This window comes from Echinops telfairi, unplaced genomic scaffold (genome assembly GCF_000313985.2).
Source record: "Echinops telfairi isolate 266 unplaced genomic scaffold, ASM31398v2 ScPeMD7_2;HRSCAF=8, whole genome shotgun sequence".
NCBI lineage: Eukaryota > Metazoa > Chordata > Mammalia > Afrosoricida > Tenrecidae > Echinops > Echinops telfairi.
In genome coordinates this window covers 18,545,955-18,557,461 of record NW_022103898.1, presented here as the reverse complement: position 1 = coordinate 18,557,461, position 11,507 = coordinate 18,545,955, and the positions used below count along the sequence as shown (strand labels likewise).

The window sequence follows — 11,507 nt, the reverse complement described above, 5'->3', positions numbered from 1 at the left end:
AATAATAGACATGCAGTGCCTACAGTTAATGTATGTAGAAATAGGATCCATTGATAATAATAGACATGCAGTGCCTACAGTTATGTATGTAGAAAGAGTCATAGCCCAACCTGAATCTGTAGTTGAGTGTGCTCTCCTACACGCTCTCTACCTCGCAGCATACCTATCTACCTGTGTAGCCATTGGAAAATTGCTTGCTAATACGATTGCTGCAGGATCGTCTTTGTTGGGTTAATGACCGCCGCAGCCTTTTACTCATGTGTCCCTCTCAGAGTCGGCCTTGGCCATGGTGAGCTGACTTCTCCCACATGCTGTGTACCTTTCCCTTCACCATTATTAGCATGGCCTTTTTATCTTGCTAGCAAGTTTCCTCCTTCCCCTTCATCAAAGGGTCTCCCCCCCTTATGTGTCAACCTTTGTGTGTGTGTAATGGTGGTATCAGGCAATATTTGCTCTTTAGGGATTGATTGGTTTCACTCAACAGAGTCCTCTAAACTCATCCACGTAGTGAGGTGCTTCCAGGCGTGTCATTATTCTTTATTGTTGCATTTGTGTGTATGCGCCACGTCTGTGCCCTTTCATCTGTTGATGGACACTCGGCAGTCTCCATCCTGTGCCCTTGTGAACAATGCGACAGTGAGCAAGGCTGGGCGTGTGTCCGTTTGGGTCACCGTACTTCTGTCTTCAGGCTGCACACTTGACAGCAGGCTTGCTGGATCTTTCGGTGTTTCTAATGTTAGCTTTCTGAGGAAACGCCATACCGTTGTCCACAGTGGTTGTACTTTCCCACAGATATTGTATGAGCATCCCAGTCTCCACAGCTTTGCCAACAGTTAGTGTTTTTTTGAGATTTTTTTTTTATTAGTGCCATTGCCCTCTAAGAACTTGATAGATTACATTGATTTTCTAGTTTCAAGCCATCTGTACATACTTGGTGTGAGACCAGGTTGACTTAGAGAAAGAAATCCAGTGATGCGCCTATTTGAGAGAGCTTTATTTCGAGAGTATTTATATCTAGAAAGCATCCCAGCTTAGTTCAAGTCCTTAAGTCCAGTGCTAATCCTAAACCCCTCTTGAGACTCAGGCAGCCACATGCAGTGATGCAGAGTGCAGGAAGATCACAGGCTGGTGGGTGCAGAGCCCTGTGCAGCCAAGGTGGGTGGAAACTTGGCAGGGCTCCCGCAGCTCGCACGGTGGCCAGCCAGCAGGAAGGGGACGCGGGAGAGAGAGGAGCAGGTTCTCAGGATTCTCCTTATGACCAGGCCGCGCCCTTAGGGAGATAGCATCAGTGGATGTAACTTGATTGACAGGTCTGACTCCACCCCTGCCCATTAGTATCTAGTTGACATAAACGTGATTTACCTGCCACACCTGGCATGACTCTCACTTGGGTGTGATTCTTTATATGCTGCTGAATTCTGTGGCTGTGGTTTCGTTGAGGAGTTTCACTTCTGTATGCATGAAGGATATTGGTTTGTAAAATTCTTTGCGGTGCCTGTCTGATGAGTAGCTTGGTTATCCTGACTTCGTAGAATGAATTGGGAGTATCCCTTTCTGTGCTCCGCAGGAGTGGAGCAGAACTGGCGAGTCACTCTCTGCAGGTTGGCGAGAGTTTACTAATGAAAGTGTCCCGGGCAGGGCTTGTTGTCGGTGGTGGTGGGCGTTGATGACTTCTACAGTCTCATCTTTTGTTGTGAGTCTGTTTAGGTGGGAGGGTGTTTCCAGACATTGGTGTGTGTATTCTAGGTTTTCAAATTTGTTGACCAATTTTTCATAGTATTCTGCTAAAGGTCCTTTTTCAGTTTAGCTGGTTGTATTGTAACGTCACCCATGTCGTTTGCTTCCTTTCCTGATATTCTTTTGTCAGTTTGACCAGCAGCTTGTTGATTTCTGTTGCTCCCTTTCAAGAACCAACTTCTTGTCTTGTTGATAGTTTCTGTTGTTTTTCTGCTCTAACTTTTACTATTTCCTTCTCCCCTCCTGTTGACATGGGTTTCTTTTGCTGCTCTCTTTCTGGTTGATTCTAGGAATCTTTTGACTTCTTTTATTACGCAGTGGCATTTAAGTAAATTGTTCAGTTTCCATGTATTTGATTTTTCCCTGTAACAGATTTCTGGTTTTAACGCATCATGGCCATAGAGAAATGCTTCGTATCACTCCAGTGTTCTGAATGTATTGAGGCTTGCTCTGTGGCCTGAGTTGTCTACTCTGGAGAATGAGCCGTGTGAAAGGCGTGGCTCTGCTGCTGTGGGGTGGTGTGCTCTGCACGTGTCTGTGAGGCCGAGTTGGTGAGGTGGCATTTAGAGCTTGCCTGTCTTTATTGGGTTTCTTCCGAGTTGCTGCCCTTCACGAATGGGGGCACGCTGCTCCGAGTCAGAATGCACTCAGCCGCCGTGGGCTGGGTGGTCCCTTCTCTTTCCAGTGCCGTTAGAGTTTCCCCCTTGTTGACCAGGAGCCCCGCTGCAGGTGCGTCTGTGTTTGTCATGGTTAGGCCCTCTCGGTGGACTGCTCATTTATTGTTTATTGAGTACTGATTGTGGACACGGTGAGAGTTCACAGAGCACATTTGTTCCTCGTTCATGATTTATTCACGTTAGTTGTGGTCTCCTTGCTGTAACCGTGCTCTCCTTGCCTCCCGGGCTCCTCACCAGGCTTCTCTGCTGCCTGCTCCACTCCTGCCTGCCCAACTTTGCCCCTGGACTCACGCTGCCCTGTTAGTCTCCCGTGGCTGATGGTTCTAAGGACTGCTTTCCTCCCAGGTGGGATCATTCGTTTTATAAGTCTGTCTTGCTTGGCTGAAAGGCGATCCCTGGAGGAGGTGGGTCCAGTTCTGTTTTTGAAGGGAGCCTAAGGGTCCTAGTCTTGGGCTAGGTGCCGCCAGACTGACCTCATGTACAGGTAGGGGTGTGGGGAGGGCTGGATATATGAGTGAGTCAGGTGGGAGGCACCATGTCGCTGCAGGCTGCTGGCTTCCACTGGAGGGGCCTGTAGGTGGGTGGGGGTGGGCACAAGGGTGTGTTGAGGACAATTAACTTCTACAGTGCAGAGGCACCCCTGCCTGGCTCTGGACGTGGGGACACAGTCACCCCGCTTGGCTGGGATTGCTGCTGGCTTTGCCTCAGTGTGGCCTCACTGCCGACTTGCTGGCACTGCTGGGCAACGCTGATCCGAGGTTCTCCATGTCTGCTGTTTCTGCGCTTTCTCTCCTTCCACCCAGCACCAGTCCATGTCTGCAGCACCACCTTTGATGCTCAGGGCCCCACAGCTGTCCTCTGTTTCGCTTGTTTCCTACCATCATTGCTGTAAGAGGGGTGTGATGATGAGACGACACTGCCAACTTGGACCACCTGTCTCTTGTGTTTGCTCCTTTCCTGCAGGCCAGGAGCAGCGTGTCCTTAAGCCTTTGCTCTTCCCCCAAGGCATCCTGCTCGCTGCGCAGGCGCACAAGCACCTCCCTGGTCCTCTCTTGGGATGAGATGAACTACCCCTTTGTACACACTAGAATGGAACTTGGTGCTGATGTCAAGGTTATTGGCTATTTGGGTCTCGGGAGGGGATGATGCTGTGAACACTGGCAGGATTTTTGTAATGAACAAGGCAAGACTCATGGCTCAGGGTTAAATAAAAAATAAATGGAGTTTTTAGTGGCCTTGTTAGAAATAATGAGTTCATTGTATTTTGCTGCCACCTATTAACCTTGTTGCCTATCTTTAAATTACTAATCAGTTGCTGTTGGCAATACCTGGTGGAATTTATAGAAGGTACTTTCTGCAGTTTTTTGAGAGGGATTTTAATTTATTTGACAGCAGTTGTTGCCTGTTAGGCGCCCACAGTGACCCTTTGTGCACACAGCACCACACTGCTGGACCCTGTGCCGCCCTCACACTGAGGGATGCTGGTCAGCCCGTCTCCTTGAGGCTCTTCATCTCTCTTTCTGATCCTCCCCTTCGCCGAGCATGATGTCCTTTCCCAGGGACTGGTCTCTCCTCAGAACACGTCCACAGTCTCTCAGAGGGACAGACGAATGGACGAGTCTTTCCCTCCTCGCTGCTAGGGAGCACTCTGAGTGTACTAATAAGTCAGATCTGCGTGTTCCCCTGGCAGCCTACAGTACTCTTCATCAGCACTAGAATTCAAATGCATCCGTTCTTCTTGGTCTCTCATGTTCATTGTCCAACTTTCACGTGCATCTGAGATGATTAAAATACCGTGGCTTAGATCGGACACATTTAGTCCTCAAAGTGATGTCCTTTCTCCTCAACCCTATAAAAAAGGCCTTGTGGGGAACTGATTACAAGGATCTACATGTAACCCCCTCCCTGGGGGATGGACAACAGAAAAGTGGGTGAAGGGAGATGTTGGACAAAAATAATTTATAAATCATCAAGGGCTCATAGGGAGGAGGCCAGGGAGGGAGGGGAAAAATGAGGAACTGATACTAAGGGCTCAAGTAGAAAGCAAATGTTTTGAGAATGATGAGGGCAATAAATGTACAAATGTGCTTGACACAATGGATGGATGCATGGATTGTGATAAGAGTTTGTCTGAGCCCCCAATAAAATGATAAAAAAAAAAAAAGAGGCCGTGTGTAGCAGATTGGCCCAGTGTGATAGGTTGTTTGATGTCTCAGCTGCTGCTGCTGTGAGCATTGGAGCAGTTAGCTCTGTGTCTGTGTCCTTAGTGTGTTGGGGTCCAGGCAATGCAAAGTCACTGATGAAGTGACACACGCTTCCCATTGTCCGTGTGCTTCTTTCCAGCGACCCTGAAAATCGACCATGAGATCAGAAGTGTGAAACGCCTGCAGCTGCTGCCTGAGTCATTCATTTGCAGAGTGGAAGCAGGTAATTCAGCTGTGGCTGACGCTGCTCACGGAGCTCTGAGAGGTTCATTGCAAAAACACACTCAGAGAGAAGGTCAAGGGCTGGGAACTTCTGAATCAGAGCAAAACAAATGCAAGGAAATGCCCTGTCTTCTTTCAGAGCGGCAAGGTCTTTTTAAATTGTGGTAAGGACACAACAAACGTCTTCACATCTACAGTTCAGGGAGACCAGTGGCATCAGTTGGGGTGGGAAGAGCGCAGTGATTCTGGTTAGAATATGGGAAATATCTGTCCCCGCACCCCCGTTTTTCTTGGCCCTGCGGCATAGTGGTTATGTGTTGGGCTGCTAACTGCAAGGTCAGCAGTTTGAAACCACCAGCTGCCTATTGGGAGAAAGATGAAGCTATCATTACAGTCTCTTAATGATAGAGGTATAAACATAGGTGTGTACCTATATAAATATATTAATTCATAAAAATAGAGGTATTGGCCTATGCACATATATTTATATGGCAATACATTGAGGAAACAGATGAACTTTGAACCTCTACTCAAGCCCTCCTTCAACGCAAGAGCACTTAGTTCTAGCAACCTGGCATTCTGTGTTGCTCACCCTCCTGACATGATTGCTGAAGACAAAATGAGTGCATAAGCAAATGTGATGAAGAAAGCTGATGGTCCCTGGCTATCAAAAGATACAGCGTCTTGGGCCTTAAAGGCTTAAAGTTAAACAGCCCTGTAGCAGAGAATCGAACACACCAGCCTGTGTGATCATGAGGTGTCGATGGGATTAGGTAACATGCATCAGAAGACCCAAAAGAAAAAACACACAAAAAACCCATTGTTGAGAACAAGGGGGACTGGAGCAGAGACCCCAAACCCATCTGTAGATAATAGGATATCCCCTCACAGCAGGGTTACAAGGAAGGGATGAGTCAACCAGGGTGCAGTATAGCACCAGTGAAACAGAATAGTCCTCTGGTTGTTTGAGGCTTCATCTCACCCCACTATCATGACCCCAGGCTTCCCTTTCAGTTCTGGCTGGACTGGAGCGTGTACACTGGTTTAGATAAGAGCTCATGACACACAGAATCCAGATCAGATAAACCCCTCAGGAACAGAAATGGGAGTAGCAATACCAGGAGGGTAGGGAGAAAGTGGGGGAAGAAGGGGGATCCGATCTCAATGAACGCATAACCCCTCCGCCCCAACCCCAAGGGGGATGAGCAACAGAAGTGTGGATGAAGGGAGACAGCAGTTGGTATAAGATATGAAAATAATAATTTATAATTTATCAAGGGTTCATGAGGGTGGGAGAGTGAGGGAAGGAAGGACAAAAGAGCTGATACCAAGGGCTCAAATAAGAAATGTTTAGAACGTGATGGCAGCATATGTACAAATATGCTTGATACAATTGATGTGTGGACTTTGTAAGAGCTCTTAAGAGCCCCCAATAAAATTACATTAAAAAAAAAAGAGTTGCGGTCTCAGAAAGTCCAGGGGCAGGTCTCCCCTGTCCTGCAGGAATACCATAGTCAGCATTGACTCGATGGCAGTGAAGTTTGGTGTGGATTTTCTTTGGGTCTCCTTAGATGGCAAAATTATTTCCTGTGTAACAGCTACTGTGAAATGATGTCAGTGTGTCGTCCATCGTAGGCTGACAGTGCTGCGGAGTTTCTGTAGCTATCGCCCAGGACGGTCTTAGCACTGGGGCATCTGTGGAGGTAACGGTGCAGCTTTGCCACAGCACAGTGGAGGGAAAGTGCACTCCAAGTGCTTGCTTAAAGCTCTGTACGTAGTGCCCCTTTCTACACAGAACAGCAGCGAAGGAGCACTTCCGAGACACAAAGACGCCTGCACTATATAGTAATCATCATGTGGCCAAGCAGTGCCATTGCCTACGTAGGGTGCATTGCCTGCACCTCGGGTTTTTAAGACAGTAGGCCTTCTTGGGGATTGGGCTGTACCTACCAGTCTCAGTTGGACATTGTACTCAGGGACTGTCGGTAAATTTAGGCCGACAGGGATCTTACCTAGAGGCCCGGATTTGCTTACATTTTATGAAAATATCCACAGATTGCTTTTCAGTTAAACCTAAGTTATGAGAAGCAGGTCGGTGGTTAAAGGAAAGATTGGGTGGAAGGGGAACAGCCTTCACTGAGGTGCCAGTTGGTGTGATGGACTTCACCTGCATGGTTCATTCCATTGTCCTAGTGAACGGTAGCATCCGAGCGGGGCAGTAGGTTTAGCACAGTGGGGAGGTGGCATCAACTGCAGTGTCTGGAAGGGAAGGGAAAGCAGGCTGGTTCTCGGCCTTCCTTTTGGAAGCCTCGAGGCGTCATGCTCCTCTTAGTTCCGAGGAGAGGGCAGGCCTAGAGAGCCTGGTGTACATGAACCCTGGTGGGTTGCAAAAGGAGAGACAGGGTTCCAGATTTATAACAGCTTCTAGTTGGATGGAAACAGAACCTGGGCATTACCTGAATTGACATTTAACTTCAACTCAGGCTGGCGTTGCTCAACTTGATCTCGTTATGGCCTCTCTGCGAGTCTTTCATGAGTCTGGCTGGACAACGGCTCATGCATTTGACCGGCAGCATCTTGGCAGACAGGTCTCCTTCTGAGACGTCAGCCTGAAAGCCTTGAGCACAGCCCAGCTTTCACACCCATCGCTTCCACGGGCCGGGACTGGCGGCATTCCACGCTTTAGACAATTTTTCTATTGTACTCTAGTCCTTGAGTTCTAAAGTTGGGCACAGCTCTGTTAATTTGCTATCTTGAGGTTCCTAGCTTCATGCAAAAGATGCATGTTCTACCAATCAATGCCTGATACCTCGTCTTCTCCAAGGGCCATGGGCATGTGTTTTCTTTGTAAGAATGGAGATTTGTAGATATGCATATTCCCCCTTGGAGTTGGTTAGCAGACATATTGTTGCAACTTTTTCTACTTGATCTTGTGTTCTAATTTTCTTGAAAAACAACCCAAACCAGGGGCAGATGTAGCCAAGATCTACAAAGATCTGCAGAAGCTCTCCCGCCTCTTCAAGGACCAGATGGTGTATCCTCTCCTGGCTTTCACCCGACAAGGTGAGAGAGATGAACCACCCAGGTGGAGTGGCTGCAAGGAATGCTGAGGTCTACCACGGCAGCCCGGCGGTCCCATGCCATCTGACCTCCCTCTGCTACTGAAGGCCTGCTCTTCCAACACTCCGCTTCACTGTTCGTTCTGAAGGGCTCCTCAACCCTCTTGTGTCTGCATAGCATCTTCTACACCGGGATGATGGGGCAGGGGTTAAGCACTCAGCTGCTGGCAGGCCACACTCAATGGGACAAAGATGTGGCAGTCGGCTTCCGTAAAGATTACAGTCTTGGAAACCCTCTGGGGTGATTCTCCTTGGACCTGTAGGGTCACTGCGTCAGAATCGATTAGACGGCAGAGTTTGTCTGTCTCTGTAGGGTGGATGTTTCCTCAGTGGACCATAATTGGTAGGGTTTCTCTCCAGCTAAGGGTGCAGATACCCTGAAAGTAGGGAACATGTCTTCTTCTGCTTGTGTGTTCTCATGGTCTGGCACAGACAATGGTTCCGAATAAGCGTTCAGTAAACGCAGACACAAAACAAGTCTGTACGTTTGAGGTAGATTACAAAGTAATTTTTCAAATTAACATTCATTGGGCCTGTCTGAAGTGCTTTGCTATGTGTTTCACATGTGTGCTCCTTTAACGCTGGAGCAACTGTAACGTTGTGGTTAGAGGCCAGTGAGTCAGGTCCAGCGCCTGCTGTGACCCTGCTGTGACCACAGAATGAACAGCCTGGGCCTGTGCTGCCCTCACACTCTGGCTACATTTCTCTTCACCTCTCTGTCATCAAATTGCTGTCCTTTCACGTCCCTGTTCATTTGTGGAAACAAGTCACGCAGTGGGGCAGGAGAGACGTTCTGTTTTTTGGCCAAAAACGAGCATTGAGATGGCTGCGTGAGCAGCTGCATTGTCGTGCGGTGGCAAAACCAGTCCCGCTGTCTGCCACAAGTCAGGCCTTTTTAGTTGCACACTGTTACACAATCTTTTCAGAACCTCTAACTAGAAAGCTTGATTAACAGTCTGACCTGGTGGAACAAAGTCCAAATGGACTATGAGTTGACATTTTTGTCCATCCAGGGAGTTGATGGGTGTCCAGAGTGAGATTTATCATCAACCGATATCTGACCTTTTCTGAAACGAGAAAACCACTGGGACGCTTAAGTTTCCCACAGCGCTGTCCTTGTAAGCTGAGTTCAACATCACAACTGTTCCTGCAGCATTTTTCCCAAGCAAGAAACAAAACATCACAGCACAAGCTGTTCTATTTAATCGGCCATCACAAAAATGAGGTTCGAAGGAAACTACTTTTACGAAAAAATTCACTGTGGCCGGAGAGACCCTTCCCAGGCAACACCACTGAGTGCACTAGCTCAGAGTGAGTTGCTAGATGCTTGCCTAGTGGGAAAAAGGTGTCCTTTGAAAATTCCGCCCAGTGGAGCTTTTCCCAGTTTTGGGGGAAGAGAGGGTACTCTCTCATAAGTATAGGCCAGTGGTTCTCAACCCGTGGGTCGTGACCCCTTTGGGGGTCGAATGGCCCTTTCACAGGGGTTGCCTGTTTCATAACAGTAGCAAAACTACCGTTACGAAGTAGCAACGAAAATACTTTGATGGTTGGGGGGTCGCCACCACACGAGGAGCTGGATGGAAGCATCGCTGCCGCAGATTAGGAAGGTTGAGAACCGCGGGAATAGGCGGATGTGTGGCTTCAGTTTGCCACGTGTCTGTCGAGGACGGAGGATCATCTAGCACCACGAGGAATGCCTCCATGGCCACTGCTGGCAACAGTGTCCTCGCTGGTTGTGGAGGGTGGGGGCGTGGAGAGGACTCGGGATCTCAAAACTGATTCATCTTTGCTGGATGTGACTATCTTTGAGTGGAAAATGGTTACACACACATTCCACAAGAATTAATAATACTCAAAAGTAATTTACATTTTACCTTGGAATACATTTTATTCTTTTCTTCCCTTGCTTCTGAATTTACCTACCTCCCTACCACCCTCCCAATCCCCTCCTCTGTTTCAGCCTGCTAGACAAGAGATAAGGAACCCTGGTGGGTAGTGGTTTTGCGTCTGGGTACTACAGCAAGGGCAGCAATTTGACAGCAGCAGCTAGCCCCTAAAAAGAAAGAGGAGGCTTTCTGCTCTTGTATAGAGTCTCACAGCCACAGCAGCAGTTCTCTGTGTTACAGGGTCACTGTGAGTCAGCATCGACTCAGGGCCGTGGTGCGGCAAGAGATGGTAGTCATTGCTAACCCCCGAGTGCTTACTAGGTGCCAGACACTGTTCCAAGTGCTGTTTGTATCGAAATACATGTAGTTCTCACAACAACTTAGTGAAGGGTAGGGGATATTACTAACCGATTTTACAGATGAGGCTATCAAGTGAGAGGTTAAATGACTTAATCCAGAATTGCACAGATAATAAGTGGCAGGGTTGAGAACCAATGATGAAAGCTTGAGGGTGTTGGTGTTAATTTGTTTTTTGGGAATTGAGTAGAGAAATTAGATTACAACGGAGTATTGCTTGGCATAAGGAAGCCACTGGCGAGTATTTAGGAATTGTCATCCACACTGCCACTGTATTAGACAGGGTTCTCTGGAGAGAGAAAACCAAATTGCTGATAATATAATTTAATTTAACTACTGTTGAGGTGATTCCGGCTCAGAGTGACTCTGTAGGTCACAGAACCTTAAGGCTCTGAGACTAAGCCTTGATGGTAGCAGACAGCCACATCTTTCTCCCGCCGCGTGGGAGCAGCTCAGTGTTTAACCAGGAGTCCTTAGAAATTGTGAGGGTTGTTTGTAATTAAGCTGGTGTGTATTAACAAATGTTTGTATTCCCGTGAAATGAGAGCCGGGGTGTAGGGCCTGCCCTTCTGTAATTTGATAATACAGCCCACCTCAGGTTAGAAATCGGTGGTTAGTGTCCTGTTGCGTAATTGATACCGCCATCTCATGGGGCACTTCTGTCGGAAGCAGCAAGCTGCCAGAGCGCAATGAGCGCTCTCTCAGACGGTACTGCCCCTCTCTCCCCAGCCCTGAACCTCCCAGATGCGTTTGGGCTGCTAGTCCTCCCACTGGAGCTGAAGCTGCGCATCTTCCGACTTTTGGATGTCCGCTCTGTCCTGTCCCTGTCGGCCGTGTGTCGTGACCTCTTCATTGCGTCCAATGACCAGCTCCTGTGGAGGTATTTGCTTCTGCGGGATTTTCCAGGTAACTTCCGTTGATGACTTGTTGATAGGGGCTCTTTCCCACCCCGGCCGTAATTACCCGGCTTGCAGGAAAGGTTTTGGTTGTAGGCTTTTATCCGTAGGTTTGAAGAGGTGCACGTGACCCTGAGTAGCACAGACGGGAGATTCTAAGCTTCGTGTACCTTCATCTCCTCTCCTCCCGTTCCTTTGTGGGTTCTGCACAGCCTTCCCGATGGCTCAGTTAGACTAGGACAATGGGAGACAGGCTTATTCTTCTGTGTAGAGCATCCTCGGCATCTGTGCCGTTCACGTTTGAACACCTGGTCTTAGGTTCTCAAACTCCCTCCCACCTATTCAGGAAAAAAAGCTACTCAGTCACCCTGGCAGTCAAAAACTTTGGTCCTCTTCCCCATAATCCAGG

The 11,507-nt window shown here is 48.3% G+C and overlaps 1 protein-coding gene across 2 annotated transcripts in view; it reads left to right on the top strand.

Annotated features, from left to right (window-relative positions):
* The window catches only part of FBXO7 (F-box protein 7), a 27,719-nt gene that overhangs the window by 12,391 nt on the left and 3,821 nt on the right, over nt 1–11,507 (top strand). For both annotated transcript variants that reach the window (XM_045290534.1, XM_045290535.1), the window contains exons 5-7: nt 4,758–4,841; nt 7,808–7,903; nt 10,932–11,108. In XM_045290534.1, coding sequence (XP_045146469.1) covers nt 4,758–4,841; nt 7,808–7,903; nt 10,932–11,108 — 357 coding nt within the window. The remainder of the gene's footprint in view (nt 1–4,757; nt 4,842–7,807; nt 7,904–10,931; nt 11,109–11,507) is intronic.